This window comes from Eucalyptus grandis, chromosome 4, assembly GCF_016545825.1.
Source record: "Eucalyptus grandis isolate ANBG69807.140 chromosome 4, ASM1654582v1, whole genome shotgun sequence".
In the NCBI taxonomy this organism is placed as follows: Eukaryota; Viridiplantae; Streptophyta; class Magnoliopsida; order Myrtales; family Myrtaceae; genus Eucalyptus; species Eucalyptus grandis.
In genome coordinates this window covers 20407068-20430356 of record NC_052615.1, presented here as the reverse complement: position 1 = coordinate 20430356, position 23289 = coordinate 20407068, and the positions used below count along the sequence as shown (strand labels likewise).

The window sequence follows — 23289 nt, the reverse complement described above, 5'->3', positions numbered from 1 at the left end:
AATGAAGATTTTCACCACATTCAATCCCCAATAGATTACGCTATGGGTTTATTGAACTTTAAGGAAACATGAACATGAACATGAACATGAACTTTCCTATTTCTCTTCACACAAAAATGCTTTGAAAAAGTATTTGATAACTCCCGATGTACAAAATGGTTGCATGTCATGTGGGTAATCAACTTTAAAAATTCAGCTAGGGGTGAGCATAGAGGACTGCTTGAACTGAGAACGACTCGGACTAGACTAGTCAGTCAGTCGGTTAATTCAGTTTTGAGGGGGTGTTGGTCCAATTCCCAGTTCCATAAAAATAAAACCGGTTATTTCTAGTCCAGTTTCTAGTTCCAAGGTGGGAACTGGACTGACCAGATTGACCGGATTGGACCAACTATTTATATTTTTTGTTTTTTTAATTTCTTAAAACCTTCTTTTTCCTTCAATTTTTTGGTTTGTGGTATAAGCATTTATGGGACATTGTCCTATTGAGTAAAATTTGCTTTATCAATGTCACGAAGATACCAAATGGTAATTTTGGGTTTTCCTTTTTGAAGTCATAAAATGGACTAGTTCCATTGGACCGTTCAGGTGTTGGACAAGATTGGTCCAGTCCTCGGTTCCTTGAAATGGAAATTGGTTACTTTAGTTTAGTTCCCACTTCTTAGGTGGAGTTAGACTAGATCGGAAAAGATCACCTCTAAATTCAACTACCCTAATAAAAAGAAATTTGTAAAAGAAAAGTCAGAATTTTCATTTTCTTTTATCTGGGACAAGAAAGAATCCCTCAGAGGGCGTAAAACAATGTAAACATAGCAAGTATGCATATAAATTGGAGGGATAAAAGTGTTCCACCTTTCAAATGCCCTGAAACAAGCACGTGGCCACCGTCATTTTTACGTCCAAATGATCCTGCGTGGCAACCACGAACGGAACTTCATGGTAAGCTGATGTGTCGTTTTTTAATGTTAAATTTTTATTGTTAAAAAGAAAAAAATTTAACATTAAAAATTTTAAACTCAAACAGAATGATTTTTTTTTTTTAATCAAAGAGAGAAGATAAACGAAAGCAAAAACTAGAAGCAGAGAGAGGGGAAGGGTGTGGCCGGCGGTGGTGGCCCCGCTACTGTTAAGGTAACCATGGCTGCAACTGCTGTCGTGTCACCCTCAGTGTTCTTTTTCGAATTCAATACTCGACACCATTATCAGTTTCTTCGGGGAACATAGTCAGAAAAGGCAACCATAAGAAAGTGCCGTTGGCGACTTTGCTTGAGACGAGGTCTCTATTTTGTCTTGCGCGGCCTCACCATCTCTGTTAGCACTCCGCAAAAGAAAACCATCAAACAAAACTAATGGCCGCCATCACAATCCCGCTAATAGCTATCACATGAGTGATTACCAACACCGCTTGCAAGCCTTGCCTCGACAAGGGCGGGGAAGCCATCAACCAATCTGTCGACCCTGATTACAACCCCAATGACTAATCTCTTGCCTCTCTAAGCGGCAAACCTAACCATAACCTTGTAGATTCAAATATGAAGCCATCAAATCAAGGATCTACGTTGTGGGTTTCCGATTCATTATTTTTTTTCCCTTCAATCGCTCCTCTTTTTCACTTCGGCCAGAGGTTGGTGTTTACTTCCCCATGGCACTGACGAACCATCCGATGTCAAACTATAATCTTAGTCTGTCATTGATTTGCTGGTCTTGCAAAAGAGGCGAGAGTTAAAGAAAGTAAATTTGACTCACGAACAAACGCAATCCATCACAAGATTTTGTATATCCCGAGCAAATCTAATTTATCCTGTGGGGCAAGAATGCTGAGCAAATCTAATTTATCCTTTGGGACAAGAGTTTTCCACCACCAACACCTTGCAAAAGTTGCCAAGTGGAAGAATGATAATTTCCACTATCGACGCCTTGACTCTCACATAAAGTATGATTATTTCATTCAGTGGGCCAAGGAGAGCATCTTCACTTTGATTTGCCTAATCAACCGATCTAGTTACAAAGACAATTAACAAAGTATCTTTAGAGTCTAGACTCTACAGTGGGGGTATCCTTGCCAATTCAATTTTAGTTTATTAATATGGTTAATTATCATATATCCAACACCTTGCAAAAGTTGCCGAGTGGAAGAATGCTAATTTCCACTATCGACGCATTGACTCTAACATAAGGTATTGATTATTTCATTTAGTGGGCCAGTGAGAGCATCTTCATTTTGATTTGCCTGATCAACCGATCCAATTACAAAGACAATTAACAAAGTATGTTTGGAGTCCAGACTCTACAATGGGGGGTATCCTTGCCAATTCAATTTTAGTTTATTAATATGGTTAATTATTATATATCCAACACCTTGCAAAAGTTGCCAAGTGGAAGAATGATAATTTCCACTATCGACGTCTTGACTCTAACATAAAGTGTCGATTATTTCATTTAGTGGGCCAAGGAGAGCATCTTCACTTTGATTTGCCTAATCAACTGATCCAATTACAAAGACAATTAACAAAGTATGTTTGGAGTCTGGACTCTACAGTGGGGAGTATCCTTGCCAATTCAATTTTGGTTTATTAATATGATTAATTATTATATATCCAACACCTTGCAAAAGTTGCCAAGTGGAAGAATGATCATTTCCACTATCGACGCCTTGATTCTGACATAAAGTATTGATTATTTCATTTAGCAGGCCAGGAAGAGCATCTTCACTTTGATTTGCCTGATCAACCAATCCAGTTACAAAGACAATTAACAACGTGTCTTTGGAGTCTAGACTCTACAATGGGGGTATCCTTGCCAATTCAATTTTGGTTTATTAATATGGTTAATTATTATATATGGAGCTTGTCAAAATTTTATATGATAAACATAACATTAATTGGAATAATTGATAGAATGATATGAATATCTTATTAGATATAAATGGATCTTTGTGAAAAATCCTTTACATCACAGAAATAGGAGAAAGTTTTATGACCTTATGTATTTCCTATCACTTTATAATTAATGAAGATAATTCCTATTGATTTATAATTGGTCAGAATAAAATTTAAATTAAGAATACAGTAAGCTTCTGAAAGAGTTTATAAAGGGGTTTTAGTAATTTATTTTAAGAAATTCTCACGATAAATATATATTGATTGGCACATATTTTACATATTAATAAATACTAAATAAATGATAAAAATCAATTAAAAATGAAAAAAAAAAGTCTCCTATGATTTAAAAAAAGTTGTGAAAGAAAAACATGTCTTACGTCACCAAGAAAAATGACATACGTAAATTTTAAATTAGCATCTAATAGACCTAGCTACATTTAGTGATAAGATCTCTCTCTCTCTCTCTCTCTCTCTCTCTCTCTCTCCGAGTTAGCATCTCTCTCTCGGTTAGCGTTTGTGATTTTTTTTTTAATTTTCTAATAAGTTTATCCCAATCAAACAAACAATTCCATTTCACCTTTAATTTATTCCTTTAGAGCTATCATGATCCCGATAGTAGCCATGAAAGTATTTATGTTTTGTAATCTTAACGAAAGGGCAAACTTGAGTAATTTTAGATTTCACATTGGTAATAGAGAGAGAGAGAGAGAGAGAGAGGACATTGAACACATAGAAAAAGCAAAACAAGGATGGATTAATTATCTTTAAACTTTTTGCCCAAATTATATCAAGAGAATTTTTCAGGAAGTTATGTATTATACAAGGCGTGCGGCCTAGCGACCGGGTGGTCTACTGGGGTGGGGACATGAGACCGAGGTCACGTGCTAATAAAGTGGTGACTCAACCTCGGTGAAATGAAAATAAAATTCTGTAAATTGTTTAAAGTGGTGATTGAAAGTTGGGTGCCTATAAAGCCGCGACTTTTGGTGGCCTTATTTTGTCTGTCTTTGTCTGATGGTCACTTCCAATTATCGAGTTAGGCAAGTTGGACAAAAGTTATGAATTCTAATTCCTCGCCATTTCCAATTGTCCTTCACTTTGATCTGCGTGGCCACGTGGGTAAATTACAAAGAAGACTGACAAAATATCCTTAATGTCTACGGTGGGCATTCTTGCCAATTTAGAGGAAGGGATTTTTTGCTGGTCTTGAAAGAAAGGCGAGAGGGTTAAAGAAGTAAAATTGCCTTATTAAAGATTTCCTGTATCTTAAGCACATGTTCATTCTTTGGGGCAAGAGAAGAGGTGAAGCTTTGTTCAAGTGCAAGGGCTAGTAGTGCTTGGAAAGGAGAAACGCATCGGTAAGAAACGCCACGCCAGTCCCGCCAATATACAGAGACGCTGCCTTTTGTTCTGAGATATTTGCTTACATCAACTCCAGGTTCACGACAAATCATCGAGGCCTGAAGGTAATCGAATCCTCTAATTGTACTGCCTTTCAAGATTTGGGGACAACTTGATCTTCTCAAAGGTAACTTATCCTCAAACACAAAACTTATTACAGTAATTATATATATGTGCTCTCCTCCAGAAAAGCCCCACCTTCATTCTCTAGTTCATTATAAACGATACAAAAACAACATGTGAAATTCATAAATCTCTTTTTTGAAACTGTCATCACATATATTGCTTATTTTTCTTACTATACTTTTTTCATTCAAACTGGTCGGTATAAATTGTTTGATACATTGAACCTATTGGAATAGTATATTGGCCCTCACTCTGCAATTCGATACCTCGGGCACTAGTGTGGATTCGACGGAGTGCAAATTTGTGTGAAGCCAATACGGACAAAAGATACAAGATCACGAGAAAAACTTAAATTGGGAGAATCGCAAATTGATGTAATGAAAAAGTACAGAGAAACATAGTTTGTAGGTTTGCTTGATTGCCGAAATGGAGAGCTTTAAACTCCTAAACGTAGATTGTAGGTTTGCACCTCCATTCTCCATTCCACCTCTCTCGCAACTTCCAGCTTTAATGACGAATGCTAAAACGGGGTGACTTTCCCCCCAAGCTCCTTGTACATGTCTACAGCCACATGTTCTTTATGCTTCTTGGTTTCTCCATAAGATCAACTAAGGGCATGTTTGCCAACTTGACCAAACAGTGAAAATTTCTTTATTTTTGTTCCTTGGAGTTGATTTAGAATGGAAATCCATTTGGTAAAATTTTTGTTTTCAAGAATAAATTTCCATTTTTTTTTTGTTCTTGAAAGCAGATTTGGAACAGAATCAAAAAAAAAAAAAAAGTCGATTCTTTGTTCTCGGGAATAATTCCTTACCAAAAAAAAAATAATAATTCCATAACCAAGCCAATTTATTTTTCTCTTCTTTCTTCTTGTTACTTTTCCCTCTTTCTTCTTGTTATTTTTCCCTCTCTCTTCTTCTTCAACCGCCACCGTCTGTCGTCGGCAATCGGTTGGGCAATGCTTGACCTTGCTTAGCCAAGGCTCAACCGACAAGGCGTGGCCTCCCTAAGGGCCAACAATGCTTCGGCGAGGTCGCCGGCCCTCATTTGGCCGATTGCCGGTCATCTCAAGGCTGGTGAGCGCAAACCTTGAAGAAGAAGAAAAAAAAAAAAAATGAAAATGAAAAAGAAAGAAAAAGTAAAAAGTAATAAAATTATTAAAAAAATTAAAAGAAAATGATTTGGATTAGAAATTTTCAGAACGGTACCAAATGCAATTCTATTCTAGGAATAAAAAAATTTGACAGTTATCAAACGACTTAAAATGCTTAAGAATTGTTTCTAGGAACAGAATAAAAAAGAATAATTTTTTATTAGAAATTATTCTCAGAAACAAAATGGTTACCAAACGTGTCTTAAGTCGATTCATTTCATTCTTTTAGGGCTACGAGATAACAAATGATCAAAGTGAGCACTAACTCTACATCAAACACATCCTAAATTGACATATTAGTAAAAAGCGGATACCGAAAAATTTACTCTGAATGTTCTTATATTAGCTCACTTTGGTTCGGGTAGACGTGCACTGTTCGTATTAGCTAATTTTGAACCGTGTGTAACGTTCGCTAGACTATACTAGATATTTTTATTTGCTTATCTGCTCGAATCAACGTAGTCAATCCGTGTGATGTTTTTAATTACTTATTAAAAAAAGACCGAGTGAACTAGTTTTTCTTGCTTATCAATTACTCACAAGAAATATATATATATATTGAACCCTTTGGATCTTCTCTTTTTAAATGCAGAACTTGCTCATTAGTTAGTGATTTTAACTTGATCCTGTGAACTGGGGCAAGGTGGTCCTATCAATATTTTTTGTGCTTTTATAATGTTGGAAACTTTTTACAATGCAGCCCAGCTTAATCGAGTTGCATATTCAACTTAGCTAGATCGAGGAAAGCCCTTCTTTTATAATTTCTTTTTTCATTAAAGAAAGGCCTTTCGATTGGCTGTAATTAACTTAACTATTTCTTTAACCAATTTTTGTGGCGATTTTTCAACAACGAACGTTGTAACAATGGTGTTTTTCCGACCGCTAGTAATTAGCATAGTCTATCAAAGCTAATAATAATCCTGCTCTTGCGAGTCAAGCGAGACTTGCCCTTGAGCATCAGGCTGAGCCAATGACAACGATTTATAGTGGTCTGGCCCCAATTGGCGCCTACTCCATTTCTCCAGACCATTGATGAGTTTAGTCCATTCCACCATCTTGAAACTTCTTGCAAACAAAAAGGTAAATTCATTTACAAACAATTTCTCTGACAAGAAGTTGATTTGCAACATGATAAAAGAGAGATTTTGCAAATACTTTCATGTACACACATGCTCAAGACAATGGGCTACCTTTCCTTTTTTTGGAAAATAAATTCCCCCGACTAATTTCTGTCGATGGTGGCAATCTCCAAGCCATTACTAACGTTTATAATGGCTAGTTTTTTGGCCATTAACAGTGCAAATAATGATAGTTATTCTGTTTCATAAATCAATTTTTGCCTAGAAATTGATTTTTCTATTTCTATTCATTGGAATTTTGATAATATTTTAATATTTTTAAAATTTTAGTTTGTATTTATTTTGTATTTCCCTTTTTTTCTCTTTCCTTTTTTGTTCCCCTTCCCTTCCTTGTTCCTCCAACTGGTCACCATTTGATGACTAGCTAGAGGTTGACCTCGCCAACCCTCGCCTCTAGCTGATCATCCATTGGCGGCCCAGTTGGAGGAAGAAAGGAAGGAAAAAAAAGAAAAGAAAAATGAAATAAAAAATAAACAAACAATTAAAAATTCGAAAAAAATATTAATATGTCATTAAAAGTTGCCCACGTCAATGCTGGCATGTCATGTAACTCGACTGGCATCCACGTCGGCAATATCTGACTAAAATTAGCCAAAATGACTAAATTGGCATTTAGTTAAAAATTTAGAACTAAATTGGCAATAAGTCAAAGGTTTACAACTAAATTAGTATCAATGCAATAAGTTTATGACTTTTTTGACATTTTTCCCTAAATGAGCAAGCTGGATAGAACCATGTGATGAATTCAGTCTTCAAAATCTCCCCCAGTATTATTCGTTTCTCAACTACCAGTTACTTAATTGCAAGTTGTTTGTTAAAGAGCGTGCGTATTCGTCTTGCGTGCGTGAGGGAGAGAGATTGGACAATGCATACTTTGCTAAGGTAAAAAATTAGAGTCCAGAGTGCTCAGTATGAAAATGGCCTCATGCCATCCCATTACAATTAAGATGAATAGAAAAGCTACATTAAAGAATTAACAATCTAAGTAAAGTAGTATCTAAAGGACCAAAATTACAAACCTAGAATTTTACAAAATTTAACCCATCATTTATTTTGAAAAGAAGCAATAGTGGGAAACAAAAAGTATGGTTAAATGATGATTAACCGATTTTCAAACAAGAATGATATTTTAGTCACTTAATTATAAACTTAGAAGGTGAAGAGAAGATATGAGAGAGAGAAAATAGGGTGAACTTGTTTCCAGACATAAAAAGTTATTTTGGTCAATTTACAATAAAAATTGTGTATGAAAGTAAAGAGAGATGGAAATAGCCCCCTTTTTTGGTGCAGTGTTTTCCTTTAATTTGGAAATTCTCACATTTAGACGTAGCCATATTTAAAGATTTTTTTTTTTTTTTAATTACAGGGCACATGGCATCTACTGTGCTCTAGGAATTATTTATAAACTCTCACATGTTCAAATCCCAGTGGGTACAAAAATGAAAGCAATTGCCAGCAATCAAATTTTTATTTGTTCACTATCTTTATAGAAAGTACTTATGTCTTGCAAAATCCTGAAAATGCAATAAATGCTTTAATCTTTAAAATACTGAGATTTTTTTTTTAAATTGTTCGAACTCTCGATATTTAAAAAAATCGACAATATGCAAATAGTGTTTCTTCCTCATGTTTTAGGTTTAAATTTGGACACACTTGAACTTCGTGTCAGGAAAAACTTGGAGATTTGGGAACCACTTTACAAAGCCCTTTAGACCTCTAAAGACCCTTGGGCAAAAGCAAGTGTGTTTGACATTTATTTTTGGGCTTACATTCTCCAAATGCCAGCCTTCACAAAGTTGAAAGCCCAAGGCAGGTGAAGGGCTGCCTTGGGCTTTCAACATTTTGGGAATAGCCCAGGCACTATTCATCTTCTTCATCATCAGAGAGGCTGGTGAGATGGGTCGACCGGCAAGAGAGGTCGGCGTGGTCGTGGCACCCCGGCGACCGTCGCCGACCCGATCACGAAGGTTGTGCGCTGGGTCGCAAAGGTGGCGGAGGTCACCTGGGTCACGACACGCGACCTCCGCCACCTCGCTGCAACCTTCGGCGACCCAAGACCTCGCTGCGACCCGGAGATCGGTTCCACGGAGGTCACACAGGTTGCGGCGTGCGACCTCCTCCACCTCGTCGCAACCTAGATTTGGGTCGAGGCCGTCACGAGGTCACCTCCACAACCTTGCCGCAACCCAGATCTAGGTTGCAGAGGTCGCCTGGGTCGCGGCACACGACCTCCTCCACCTCGCCGTGACCTCTAGTAACCCACAACCTCGTTGCGGAGGTGGCTGGAGGCGCCGCCCGACGAAGGGTCGAGCGACGTGCCGCAACGGAGGTTGAGAACCCCACAATCCCTAGCGATCCATGACCCTCGCTAGAGGATCACCCGACGCACCACGACCTCCGGCGAGGCCGCACGATTTGGGCACCGCTCGCCGAAGGGTCACGCAACCCTCGCAGGACCGCCTACCTCTACCGGACCACCTGCTCCTCGCTGGCAACTACTTGTTCTAGCAAGCCATTTTTTTTTTTTTTTTTTTTAATGAATTAGAAAAGGCTTTGCAAATATAATTCCCCCAAACACCATTTTACTCAAAATACTTTCTAAAAAGCTTTCAAACTATAATTTACCAAACACAGTTTGCATTTTGGAAAACACTTTTAACTTAAAAGGCCTTTGCATTTTTCCAAAGACTTTCCCCAAAAGTCTTCCAAACGCAGTTAAAATATTAAGTAAAGCAGAGGAGAAAAAGGAAAGAAATTGAGCCCTCTATTCCGCGTGGTAGACCAGTAACATGTCACTAGTCCACTCGTTTTTTTTTTTTTTCCTGCGTTCATTGTTTTGAGGTCTTTTCTTTCTTTCTTGGATTCTGTCTTTTTCCTCGTTCTGATTGTATCAGGATCGTAGAAGGCCTTAAGATTATTCTAAATTGGTCTTGCTGTTATTCCTCACTCTCCTGTTTAATTACGTTGCTCTTGCTTCCGTACGCTCAAGTCTCTCTCTCTCTCTCTCTCTCTCTCTCTCTCACATCTTTGGTTTTGTTTCCCTGTTCTCATTGTTTTATCTCTTTGTTCTTCCTTTCTTTACATGCATCGAGTAATTAATTCTGTTCAGTGTTCAGTTTCCTTTGGGCCCATTCGTTTAAGCAAAAGCAAGGAGATAGAAAAAAGGGAAAAGGTGGAAAGAGAAATTTCTAGACAAGAAGGAAGAAACGATGGGGAGTTTTTTTACTTCCGTCACGGTGAACCTAGTTTCGAAACTTGGTGAGTGCCTGTTTACTCCCATTGGACATCAAGTTGGGTATGTGCTGCGCTACAAGAGATACGTCGAACATCTAGAAAATGGAGTCCAAGAGCTAGAGACTGCAAAGGAAAGGGTGCAATGCTCTGTCAATGAAGCCCAATATAATGGAAAACTTATTCACACTGATGTTAAGAATTGGCTAGAGAGTGTGACGAAGGAGATTGATGAAGCACAACACCTGTTAGAACGTAGCAAAAGTGCGCAGAACCCTTGCTTTTGTGAATGGATTCCCAACCCCTTGGTGCGCCATAAAATGGGCAAAAAGGTGAAGGAGACAACTAAAGACATTCAGGAACTTTATGAGAAAAGCCGAAATAGTGATATCAAGAAGGTCTACCATGAAAATACTCCGACAGGAATTATCAATGCCGCCACTTCCGCTACAAGATCTATTGACAAGAAAGAAGATGCCCTAGAGTCGAGGGCTTCAATCATAGAGGATGTAATGAAGGCTATAGCTGATAACAATGTCCATGTGATTGGGGTGTGTGGACCAGGTGGGGTTGGCAAGTCCAAGCTTTTGGAGGACATCAGAAGTCGAGTTCAAGGAGAGGTGTTGTTTGATGAGTTTGCCATGGCAAATGTATCACGCTATCCAAATATAAAAGAAATACAAGGAGAAATTGCTGACATGTTGGGCTTGAAGCTAAAAAATGTGGAAACTGTTAGTGGGAGAGCAAAACTTTTGCGTCAGAGATTAGAGCAAGATTCTACGAGAAACATTCTCATTATTTTAGATAATTTGTGGAAGAAGTTAGAGTTGAAGGAAGTTGGAATCCCTTGTGAAGATGATAATAAAGTAAGAGGTTGCAAGCTATTGCTAACGTCTAGATTCCAGAATGTTTTGCGCATTGACATGGGCTCTGATAGAGAATTCCAAGTCAATGAGTTAAAGCATGGAGAAGCCCGAAGACTTTTTGAAAGGACTATAGGGGACAAAGTTAATGATCCTGAGTTTAAGAGCCTGGTAGATGGAGTGGTCAAGAATTGTGGAGGCTTGCCACTTTTTATTGTTCCGTTGGCAAGAATGTTGAAGCATGGAGATTCAGCTACATGGAGGAATGCATTGGATATGGAAGAGTTGGATAGAAGATCACAAGTGGAACTAAATTACAAAGACTTAAAAGATGACAGAATCAGATCGGTGTTCTTGGTTTGTGCTCTAGACTCTGGGAGAACTTCCATGAGGGATTTCCTCATCTACTGCATGGGTTTGGGTTTATATAAAAAATCCAACAGGACCATCGAAAATGCAAGATATAGGTTAATAAAGGATCTAAATAGCCTAAAGGACTCTTCTTTGTTACTAGATTGTGATGACAAGGTATATTTCAGAATGCACGACATATTTGTTGACGTGGCCATCTCTATTGCTTCTACGGAATGGAGCGCCTTGGTCGGTAGGAAGGGTGATGGGTTTAAAAAATGGTCAAAGGATGAGCTCAGAAAATGCACAGCGATATCCTTCCCTGGTGTTGGCATTGAGGAGCTTCCTGAAAAGTTGGACTGCCCAAACTTGAAGATGCTTCTATTACTCGAACACAAACTGTCTCTCAAAATTCCCCGTTGTTTTTGAATATATGGAGAAGCTCCAAGTCTTGGACATTACTGGCTTATCTTTTACCTCTCTGCCTTTGTCGATTGAGCTCCTTGAAAACCTCAAGTCCCTCTGTCTTGATCAATGCCGTTTGGAGGATGTGACTATTATTGGAAAGCTGAAAGGATTGCAATTCCTAAGTTTCCTTGACTCTACAATTGCTCGGCTGCCCAAAGAAATAGGTGGATTAACAGAACTGAGATTTTTGGACTTGACGGGGTGCACCGAGCTCAAAGTTATCGAACCTGGCATGCTTGGAAACTTGGTTAATTTAGAAGAACTTTATATGGAAAACAGTTTTGATCAGTGGGAGGCCGAGGATAAAGTACCGCGAAGCAACGCCAGCCTTGCTGAGTTAAAGAACATGAAGAATTTGAGCACTCTATCTATTGCCATTCCTCATTCTGTCAATCTCTTAAGAGACCTGCCATTTGGGAAATTGAACATGCATAAAATCCAGATTGGGGAAGTTTGGGATTGCTTGTGCATGCACAAAGAATCTAGAACTTTAGAGCTCAAGCTGGATTCAAGCTATCTTCTTCTTGAAGAGTGGGTGCAGAAATGTTTGCAGAGAGCGCAAGATCTTCATTTGGGTGGACTGCAAGATGGCAACGATAGCATTCACGATTTGTGCATCGAAGGTTTTCAAGAATTGAAGCATCTTCACGTACAAAATAGCCCCTCATTTCAGTATGTTGTTCACTCTACAGAGGATGTGCAGTGCACTGCATTTACGAGATTGGAATCGTTTTCTCGAAAACCTCAACAATTTGGAGAAGATTTGTCGTGGTCGCCTTGCCTTAGAATCCTTTGGCAAATTAAAGATTGTGAACGTGGACAATTGTGGTGAAATCAAACATTTGTTTCCTTTGTCCATGACGAGAATATTATCACAGCTTGAAGAGATTAAAATAAGTAGATGTCACTTGATGCAACAAATTGTCGCAGATGCCGAGGCTGAAGATGGAGATGAAATAGATGATGATCCGAAAGTAAAGTCATGCAAGTTGCGTAGGCTGACATTACGAAACTTGCCAATGATAACGAGCTTCTATAAAAGGGCCGACTATCCGGTTGATTTATTTGATGCGCAGCAGGTATGTCATTTGTTTTTGAGATATTGGTGCATGGATATTATGTGAGAGTATAATAGGACGTAGAAAAATGGGATAAGTAATCTTTTTTTGAGATTTAGTTTTCCAGAATAACTACGACAAACAATTATTTAATTTTTCAATATGGAATGGATATGTGATATATGAATACCTAAAAACATTTATAAGCAGTTAATTACACCTCATCTTATTTGTGTTATACTGTCAACATTGTTAAAAAAGCACTGTACGATGTATTTTTTTTTTTTAAAACAATCTAGAAGTATATCATTGCTTTAATGGGAAATTCGAATATGTATACTTCAACATTTATGGATATATTTATAAGTTGAAGGAAGTATATAAGACCTTAATAATTTTTAAGACCTTTATTTGATAATGAATGGACATATGTAGAATTGTATTTTATCCGCTTGATTAAAGTGAAAGAAAGAACTAAAAAAAAAAATCAACAGGTGAATCTAACTACAATGTGTCAAATAACATCCAATCAATTACTTCTTATTTTGCAATTATAATCGTAAGTACATGAGCATTAGAGTAGTTTACACGATCACATGTTCCGTTATACTCTTATTTGTTAGATGACGGAACTATTATGCGACTACAAATGAAAAATCGAATATAGTACGATAGGTCAAATTGTTTTCTAATTCATGTAAGCTATTGGACCTTTGTAGTGATCAAATCTACCCCAACTCTTGGTTCTCACCACTTTTCTAATATTACCAGTAGAATTTATGTGCGTTGCACGTGTGTAAATTCCTTTTTTGTAATAAAATATTGCTTGAAAGTATTATTTAGAAACATAATTAACAGTCATTTATGCACTGTCGCTTTGATTTAACAATTGCTTTAACTGTTCGGTTAGTATAAATAAGAAAACCCTTTTTTTCAAATTATTTTTATCATGTGAGCCAAATTGAAAAAGCGTGATGTCAACTAAAATCGTATGCTGAATTAAGCATCTTTTTCTTGGCTACATATATAAAATTGGCCATAGCTCCCAGAGCAGTTTTGTGACTTAAGCGGGGGAGGAGGAGGTGAGCTAGGTCGGATCATCGGCATAAAAAAAATGGCCATATAAATTTGCTCTTTGATAAGGAAGCGCATCTTAGGTCCTTATGTAGGTATATTTATTTCTATAACCAGTGTCAATTGGCCCAAGTGATAAGGAGCTTGGGCCTTAAGCAAGGTCTTGAGTTCGAGCCATGTGCATGGAGCCGAAGGCTCCGGATATCGGGTGGTCAAAGACCTAAAAAGAAATTAATTCCTATAATGAAATTGACTTTGATGCCCATAAGGTGCTGTTGGGGTCAGTTCATGGTTCTTATGCCCAACCTTGGATCTTACAGTGATGAACCATTTTCTCTTTCTACTTTCGGTCAATGCGGCATATATTCCGTATTACATCTATAATAGGAAATCATTGATCGTGCATGGGGACAACAAAATCTTCTGACTATTTTAGTATTTCTCTCACAATTTACAATAAATTTTTACTTTCATTCTTATGATAAGAGATGTATTTATTCGAAATACTTTGGATAAAATGCCAAGCTCATATTACACCTACAAATCAATTAAAAGTGTAGTTTTCTCGGTTTGCCAATTTAGTTCATGACTATTTGATAGAAAATAATTTGTTTGAGATATTACATAAAATCATAATCAATGACTAAAATTCAATTGAGCCTATGCCATAAATTAGGAAAATTTAGGTAGAAAGCACGAAATGTGAGGATAAATTGAATAACCTCAATATTTTAGGGACTATAAATTGTGTCCTATATTATATATGCAATGGACTCCAAGTACATAATGATCAATTTTAAAGAAGAATAAGGCAAAATTCAAAATAACTACTTTGCCTTTTCTTCCATTATCTTTAAATCTAGTCTATGAGATTATTTCCATTATTATTATATCACATGCAGCTTGTATTTTTAGTTACAAGCATTATTATGAATAGTGTGGGTTATTCACCCTTTGCGGTTAATGAAGCTACGAGTTTGGAAGCCATAACCATTGAAAGATGTCAATTAATACGAAAAGTATTTGACCTAGAAGGACTCACAACCAACGAGGAAGTCGAGATTTTATCGCGATTGAGAGAATTGACCTTGAGTGACTTATCAAGTTTGGAATACATATGGAATAAAAATCCACAAAGAGCATCATGTTTCCAAAACTTGAGGACACTGAAGGTGCAAAACTGTGAGAACTTGAGGTTTCTTTTTTCCTCTTCCATGGCTAAAGCACTCAAGCAAATAAAAGAAATAGAAATAGTGAGTTGTGATAAGATGGAGGAAATTATTAATGTGCAAGAAGAAGAACTGGAGGAAGCTAAATCCGCTGACACTTTAAATTTTCCTATATTAACCTTCTTGTCTCTTGAGGAATTGCCAAATCTCAGGACATTCTCTTATGAAAAGTACGATATTCACTATCCATCCTTAACAAGACTGACGATATCTAGCTGCCCCAAAATGATGACATTCTCTTCATCCGAAAGAAAGCAACAATTGATGAGAGCTGATATAGGTTTACAGCAAGCATTTGGTCATATCAACTCTGGCTTGTCCTTGCCTGTTTTTTTCAATGAAAAGGTATGTAAGCATCTACCATATCTTTCTATAAATTTTTCTTCTAGTTTTAACTAGTGAAGCATTTTAATAACAACCGGATCATTATTCTATACCAAAAATTTAGCAGTTCACGGTGGAAAAACTAACTCACTCATTGCTGGTCATTCCCAAAGTTACCCCCAAATGTCGGCATAGTAATATTCTGTGCCAAAACTCTCAGTCATTCTACATATAAAATGCTTTTACGCAGGTTCTTTTTCCGAGGTTGGAGGAATTGAAACTTTCATCCATGTGCCGATTAAAGAGGATATGGCACAATCAACTCCCTGAAGAGTCCTTTTGCAAACTCACATCCTTCACTGTTGAACTTTGTGAAAATTTGTCACATGTTTTTCCATCAAATTCAATGGATAGGCTGCAGAGCCTAAATAAAATTGAGGTGGTCGGGTGTCCCTCCTTGGAAGCATTATTCGAATGGGTATGTCTTAGCTCTGAGAAAAGGCAAACACCATTGGTCCTCTCTGCATTGAAAAAAATAAAGTTGTGGAATCTACCAAGGCTTAGAGACGTGTTGAAGAGTGACCGCAAAGTGAACTTTAAATCACCTTGTCTAATGGAAGTTGACGTGCGGTGTTGTCATAGTTTGCCATATCTCTTTTCAAGTGCCACGGCTAGATCTCTTCGTAAACTTGCGATACTTGAAGTTTCTGTTGCAATAACCTACGGGGCATAATTGCGATGGAAGAAGGAAAAGGAAAGCCGTGGAGACTTTGAAGTTCCATCAATTATGCACACTCAAGCTTAGTGACCTTGAGAATTTGATTAGTTTCACTCAGTGGGTTTTGCTGGTGATGGGTTACATCCTCTATTCGATGAGAAGGTATCAAAATCCTAATTTTATGTCATCTGTTATTTTAGTCTGTATTTGGTGCTTTGACCCTAACAATTTTGGGTATTTTTGGTTTATCTCTATGCATTTGTAGCTTATATTTCCAAAGTTAGAAGAGCTACACATTAAGGGAGTTCAACAACAAGAATTATGGAACGATAAAATCCTTAGGGGGTCCTTTTGCCGTCTAAAGGTCCTCAAGGTGAAGCAGTGTCCTAACCTAATGAATGTGATTCCTTCATTCATGTGGAAGAGGCTGCATGATTGTGTGGAATCCTTGACTATTGAGAAGTGTCCACGTTTGAGAAACCTTTTACAATGTTGATGGCAAAAGTCTAGGACAACTCCAATATCTTGTTCTCGGTGATTGTGGAGAGATGGAGTACATTGTTGCTAGAGAAGAGGAGAAACACGGAGAAGCAGCTGACATAATTGTAATTCCTCAAATTGTCACTTTGTATCTTCACAACATGCCAAAACTCAGAAGTTTTTGCCAAGGGAAGTATATTTTAGAGTGGCCCTCCTTGAAAGAGTTTATTGTCGAAGATTGTAAAGCTGTGGAGGTGATTCTAGGAAATGCCAGTCGTATATTAGAGGGCAGTGTTTTGATGCAGCGTCCACTTCTACTCGTCGAACAGGTTTGCACTTTTTCTTCGTTAATGACATATATAGTTTGTTGTCCCTAATAGTTTTTAGCTAGACAATGTAAGGATATGGGAGTTCACTTATGCTAACTTATCATTTTCTTTTGCAAATCTTTGACCTTAAATAAAAAATATCTCAAATCTACTTCTTTAATAAACATATTGACATGAATATCAAAATTTTTTGATAAGTTTCAGGAAACTTGATATATATATATATATATATATATATATATATATATATATATTTTTTTTTTTTTTTTTTTTTCTTTCCTACTAAATCTTAGACTAACGTGACGTTTCCTTAATATTGTAGCTGAAGTAACCAAACTAGAGTCTAGATGATGCTGAAAATGTTGGCTCAAATTTAAATCTTATGAAACGTAAGATCAAGATTAATGACAGTACAAATTCTAAAACTTCTGTTAGTTGGGCACTTAAGTTCTAAATTTTTTATATACGTTAAAATCATAATATTAGCACACTTTATGCATTTCAAAACTTGTTAAGTCCGTCCCTTCTTTGTATATATTCTGCATTTTTTTTTTTTTCAGTCCTACATGGCTATTAACGCGGTGATGGCTTTCCTCAACCACGAAGGGACCTGTTTCACTACTGCCACATCTGGAAAGTTGAAAAAAAAAATTAAAACACGACTACACATTAGAAGACAAAATCAACTCTAATATGAAACTGATAAAAAGGACAAAAAAGTCCTGCAAGAGACCGTTAGTCAAAGTGGGAAGGGTCGCATAGGGAGCGGCACTGTTGCTTGCTGCCGACAAGGACCGAAAACCCTTGCCAGGGTCACAGCAAGGCTGTCGACCCTTGAGGGCTAAATCCGAGGGCTAGCCCTCATCGTGAGCAAGCAATGGCCCGCTGATGCCCTTGCCAGATTTGGATGAGGGCAAGTGTGCTCACTCACATGGTGGCGAGGAGGCAAGTCCGGCAACTGTTAGTGGCCGGGCAAGGGTGTCAAGCACCCTAGCCCTGACTTGGCTGATGGTTGCGGCCTTCAACAATGCAAAGACCCTGAGACCTCGCTCTCTCTTTTTGTTTTCTTATGTGTATTTTTTTAAATTTTTGTCACTTTTTTTTTTTTTCATGTTGCATCACCACATTAGGACCACATATTTACAATAAAAAAGGAAAAAAATTGATAAAAGAAATATCACATATACTTTCCGTCCTCTTCAAATTAATGTGGGCAATGAAAAGACTCAATTGCTAAATTGGAACAAGTTTTACTGCCAATAGAGAAACAAATCAGCTAGTGGTTGGAAAAAACCCGTCCAACATCAATTGAACAATACATACCTGCACTCTACCATCTTTTGATTTAATTGTTGGATCTTTTTCTTCATTAGTGTCGTTTTTTCTTAGAGTATATACTTTGTCGGAGAAATTTTGAAGTGAATGATCCATGAAGCATTGGTTCGTGCTAATTGGTTTGTGTTTTGTTAGTATCATTACCTTATTATGCACAAGCTATATTTTTTAAATGGTTCAAAGAAATGGGAGAGTATATTGGCCATTGTGTATTTGTGTGTTGTAGTGAGCAAAATTTAAGATAGGCTAAATTCGAGGTTTATGGGAAACATATTATGCACAAAATTAATTTGCTTATCTGACTAAGAAGCGTATGGTTATGCTACTACTCAAACATAATTCCTTATATATATTGAAAAAGTGTGTGCTCTTTACTAAAAAGTGATATGACAAAGATATGGATTTTAGTGGTAGGTACTAAAAAGACAACAACGTGCATCTAGTCTTCTTTTCTTTATGCTATATTGATAATCTCGATCATGGGATATTCCTTGTTCTTGAAATTACAGTCTTCTCCTTTCTACGGAAACAAGGAGTTGGCTCTAATTAATTAAATTGAAAACTAATAGGTTGAGTTCCCCAATATGGAGTCGATGAAGATCTTGCGCATGGATAACATGGAGAAAATATGGCTTGATGATCTTGCTTCAAATGCCTTTAGCAAACTCAAGACTCTAGAAGTGCAGTATTGTGATAAACTTTCGTCCATATTTTCATCTTATACTATGCTCACAAGATTTCAAAACCTAGAGAAGATAGTCGTAACTAATTGTGAATCCTTAGAAGTGGTATTTCACATCCAAGAGTTCAATTTTAGCGAAGCTCGTTCTACAAGCACTTTTCTCTTGAGAGAATTAGTTTTGATGCGGCTCCCAAAAATGAAGCACGTGTGGAGTGGATTTTGTCAAGGAGGTCTTTCCTTTAGAAGCTTAAGATGCATGCAAGTTATCGAGTGTGGGAGTCTCAAAATTTTATTTCTAAGCTTGGTGGCAAAAAGTATGACACAGCTTGAAGAACTTGTAGTACAATCTTGTGGAGTGGAGCAAATTATAATAGAGGAAGACGGAGTAGGCATGAGTACAAGTAATCTCTTCTTTCCAGGATTGATCAACCTAAAGTTACTTGAGTTGCCGAAACTGAGGAGCTTCTATGAGAATAGTCATACTTCAACATGGCCACTCTTAAAGGAATTACGAGTTAGACACTGTGGTAAGATGAGGTCATTCTCATCCGCTTGTGAAATTCAAAGCTGCCAAGGTACAACTACGAATGGGTACCAACCTGCAATTTTTTCTCCTGAAAAGGTACGATCATAATTCTAACCCTCTGCTTTCGTCATCAGTGGTTTATGTGCATAGCTCTTAATGGTTTGATATTCTCAGTAGGAAACTGAAATTGTCCAACATTTCATGCTTATTAAACTAGCCTAATCGCACCTGTGAACAGCTAAGAACTTTGAGAAGATTAAGTTAATATTTCCTGCTCATATTCTTTGGAATATAATCAGGTGATCCCAGCTGTTTAGTTTGAAAGGAAAAAAACCTTTTTTATATTAACTTTAGACAGTTATACTTCTAATGAGTAGCTCGTGTCTCATCAAGTCCATTATCTTATTGGTACGTCTTATGGCCAGGATTTATCTATTTAATTTAAGTTGACCTTCCTCATCGGCCAAAATTTATTTATTTATTTAGATTAATATTATGCTCATTTGGCATATTGTTGGCTTAGCTACAGAACAAAGTTCCATGCTCAAACATTATGAACATGATTGGTAACTGACAAACACCGCAGCTGACTTGCTTAACCAGTCACATGTTAGTAACTTACCAATAGATTTTGACAAGTATCAACATTTATTTATAATTCACAAATTACCAACTATTTTAATAACTTATCTACATGTACTTTTGTGTCCTACTAACGCCTTTAAAGTTACTAAGTTTCATTTAAAATTATCAACCTTAATTTGATTGATGTACCAATATTCGACTGATTTTAGTTATTTACCAACTTTTTTATAGTCTACCTACATTTGTTATTGTGATTACCAACGCTTTTAAAAAGAACTTTCTTTTATTTGAAATGACCAACCTTAATTTGATAGACGTACCAATTTCATTAACATATTCACTAACTTTTGTTACTTGCAAATTTTATTTATCATGTTAGGCTTTGAACAGCACAAAACGTTCATTTTTATTTTCAAAATTACCAACTACTTTAATAGTCTATTGACATATATTCCTGTGGCTCACCATCATATTTCAAATTACTAACCTTATCCTAATTTTCCGTACTTAATAAGGTAGGTGTGCCAACATTGTCACATTTAGATACGAAACTGATTTTAATTGCTTGTCTGGCTCCAGAATTGTTTTTCTTTTTCTTTTTTTAGATGAAACGAGCAAAAAGCCTACTGGCTATTTGTCCTCTCTTTTCCCTAAATTGAAGGACATTTTAGTCATTGGACTTTTGGTGGCCCAATTAAAGGGATTTCCTTCTGCAGGTCATTCCACACTTGGAGGAATTAACATTAGTAAGCGAGGATATTGAGATGCTACAGCATTACTTCTTTGGCAATCTCAAAGATCTAGCTTTGGGATGGTACCATGATGAAAATGCCGCTTTTCCCTCCAACTTCCTTCTCCATGGATTCCCCAATCTAGAACTTCTTTCTGTGATTTGTAGTTCCTTTGAGGAAGTATTTCCAGAAGATGCGTCTGGACATGGGGGGTCAACTCCCTGCGAAGGACCTACTAATGTGGAGAAACCTCTCAAGGCACTTGGGAATTTGAAACAATTGGAGCTGTTGAACCTGTGGAACCTAAAGCGAATTTGGAAAGATGGCTCCTTGATGGCTGAAATCCTTAAACAAATTGAATTTCTATTCATTTGGGGGTGCCCTAGTTTGTCAGTCGTGCTTCCATCCCGGCTTCATTCGAGAGATTGAAGCAGTTAGAAGTAAAGGATTGCGCTGGTTTAGTTCATATGGGGACTTGCTCAGCAGTGACAAGTCTGATGCACCTTACCTGGCTAACCCTAGAAAATTGCGATATGATGGAAGACGTGGTAACAGATGATGGAAATAGAGTAGAGGAGATCTCTTTTCCTAAGCTAAAACGGTTGATACTTGATGGTTTACCAAGCCTTGAGAGCTTCTCCCCCACGAATTGCCCCTTTAGGTTCCCATTATTGAAGCGTGTTGTCATCACACAGTGCCCCAAGATGAATGTATTCTGCAAGGGTGCCTTCAGGACACCAAACGTAAATAAAGTATTCCTCTCCGACAAGGATGACGAAGGATGTTGGGAGGGGGACCTTAATACCACCATCCAAACCTTATTGACATGAAACCGTCAACACTGAATTCAATGAGTCAGGTAAATCTGTGTGCCTAATCATGTCTGCCCGAACACCATGTCAAAAGGAAGAAACTTGAGTTCTTCTTTGAGTTTGTATTGGCTCATATGAATCGTTGCACATTTCGAATATTGGGGGCTTTTAGGCACTTACTTACCTATGCATTCTAGCTGTTTGATGAATTGATTAGCATAATTTCTGTCAATGTAGGTTCGAAGATTGTGAGGTTTTGTTATATGGGGGTTGTGTGCTTGCCTACTTCTATGTTTAATCTTGAGGAGTCTCAATAGTTAGACATGTCTTACTAACAATGTTTGTTTCTTTCGAGTATCATGATCAATACAATCAAAGTGGCTGCTTTTATTTGCTAGAAAGTGTCTTTTGTAGTAAGGTGTCGAAGCAAGCCTTTTGCAACTTGTTCTTTACTAGTGCTCTAGTGCATGGTGTCAATGCCTCTCGACATGGCATCTTTGTGCCGACATGTGGTATTCATGGTGGGCAGGTGTCTTTTTTCTTATTTGGGATGTCCTCTCTATGTCATTTCATTGATAATGTTACTGGTGTAGCATAATGGTTGGGCATATAATCAATTGAATATGAGGGTGCCTCTATCCTTTATCAAACTGTATAGAGATTTTGTGTGAGTGTTGGCTTTTAGGTTACCCTGTTTAGTGGGTAAGACTTAATTTTTATTTTTTTGTTATAGTTCTATATAAGGTATTAGATGCTCAGTTTCCCAGGTCTTTCATGTACTAAGATAATGCCACTTTGTAAGTTTGACACTTGTTTCATTTGTCTGAAGAGCCTCATATAGCACCAAGAAGTTTCTTGGGAGTCGAAGACTATTTGGATGATGATAATAGCCGGACATACTATTATCGAAAGGGGAAAAAGTCCAGGACTCCTAATATGCACGTGTCCTTCAAACAGCGCACCATAGCCTACATGGAGCCGTTCATGCTAGATGTTTTCATCTCCAACCGCTTCGTCTCGACTTCACGCGCTCCCAGGATCGCGCGCAAGTGGGTCGCTGTTGTGGGTGCCAATTCTAAGGATATCAAAGCCGTAGTCAAGTCATGATTGGACATACAACCATGTCTGGCTGTAGGCTGGATTTTGGCGGACCGGGCGAGGGAAGCCGATGTGTTTGCTGCTTCCTATACTCCAGGAGATAGGGAAAAGTTTGAAGGAAAAATCAGGACAGTAGTTCAGTCTCTGATTGACATAGATATTAAAATTTATCTTGACTGATTTTCCCTCCTTGAGTATGATCTTCTTTATGTGCCCCACTCCTAATAGGAATATACTGACATCTTTGACATTGTTTTGAGAATATGCAGGATGTAGTGTTGGTTCTTTTGTTGGTTATATATACATAATATTGACTGTTCATTTGACAATAGTGGACTCGGATTTTGTTTTGGCTTTGTCGAAACTTTTACCTTGTTATTGGATGAGCATTGTGATGGATATCATAGCTTCATACATATATATATCTCCAATTTTATATCGTGTCGATGTTGACTCCTGCTTTTGAAACATGATGGATGTCCATGCCGGGATGGTTAGTTTCATCCGTCCTCTTTTAGCAGACAATAGTTTACAAGATTAGGTCCACTGCTCTTGACAATCCTATATGCTATCATCTTTTGGATTGGACTGCTTCGTCCTTAAACTGCTTTCCCAGAAAACATTGCGAACCTTGGCAACCTTTGGACATTAAACACCAAGAGAGTATCCGCTCTTAGAGAAGAAAAATATACATAGG

General features: G+C 37.5%; 3 protein-coding genes across 4 annotated transcripts; all 3 read left to right on the top strand.

Moving 5' to 3' along the window:
- The first annotated feature begins 4102 nt into the window (after window positions 1–4102).
- LOC104441516 (disease resistance protein RPS2-like) lies at window positions 4103–12328 on the top strand. Of its 2 annotated transcripts, none has more exons than XM_018872152.2 (3): window positions 4103–4237; window positions 4318–4407; window positions 9815–12328. In XM_018872152.2, the coding sequence occupies exon 3, from the start codon at window positions 9908–9910 to the stop codon at window positions 11570–11572; it is 1665 nt and encodes a 554-aa protein (XP_018727697.2). In that variant the 5' UTR covers window positions 4103–4237; window positions 4318–4407; window positions 9815–9907; the 3' UTR covers window positions 11573–12328. The 2 variants fall into 2 exon arrangements, with proteins under 2 accessions (XP_018727697.2, XP_018727698.2); XM_018872153.2 differs by having other exon boundaries at window positions 9808–12328.
- LOC120292549 lies at window positions 11577–16029 on the top strand. The gene is made up of 4 exons (XM_039310797.1): window positions 11577–12234; window positions 12542–12690; window positions 14646–15317; window positions 15547–16029. Exons 1-4 carry the CDS (start codon window positions 11577–11579, stop codon window positions 16027–16029), a joined length of 1962 nt encoding a protein of 653 aa, XP_039166731.1.
- Window positions 16030–16524: 495 nt separating this feature from the next.
- LOC104441515 lies at window positions 16525–22991 on the top strand. Its single transcript, XM_018872154.2, has 4 exons — window positions 16525–16823; window positions 18728–19462; window positions 20668–21541; window positions 22324–22991. The coding sequence occupies exons 1-3, from the start codon at window positions 16563–16565 to the stop codon at window positions 21109–21111; spliced, it is 1440 nt and encodes a 479-aa protein (XP_018727699.2). The 5' UTR covers window positions 16525–16562; the 3' UTR covers window positions 21112–21541; window positions 22324–22991.
- Window positions 22992–23289: the final 298 nt, after the last annotated feature.

What these genes read in the sequence shown, in the direction of transcription:
- LOC104441516 (XM_018872152.2), top strand. Translation starts at nt 9,908, where the DNA reads ATGGGGAGTTTTTTTACTTCCGTCACGGTGAACCTAGTTTCGAAACTT.
- LOC120292549 (XM_039310797.1), top strand. Translation starts at nt 11,577, where the DNA reads ATGGAGAAGCTCCAAGTCTTGGACATTACTGGCTTATCTTTTACCTCT. An exon ending in ATTTATTTGATGCGCAGCAG is followed by an intron (nt 12,691 to 14,645) that starts GTATGTCATTTG and finishes TATCACATGCAG; the next exon opens with CTTGTATTTTTAGTTACAAG. An exon ending in CTGTTTTTTTCAATGAAAAG is followed by an intron (nt 15,318 to 15,546) that starts GTATGTAAGCAT and finishes GCTTTTACGCAG; the next exon opens with GTTCTTTTTCCGAGGTTGGA.
- LOC104441515 (XM_018872154.2), top strand. Translation starts at nt 16,563, where the DNA reads ATGGAGTACATTGTTGCTAGAGAAGAGGAGAAACACGGAGAAGCAGCT. An exon ending in CACTTCTACTCGTCGAACAG is followed by an intron (nt 16,824 to 18,727) that starts GTTTGCACTTTT and finishes GAAAACTAATAG; the next exon opens with GTTGAGTTCCCCAATATGGA. An exon ending in CAATTTTTTCTCCTGAAAAG is followed by an intron (nt 19,463 to 20,667) that starts GTACGATCATAA and finishes TTCCTTCTGCAG; the next exon opens with GTCATTCCACACTTGGAGGA.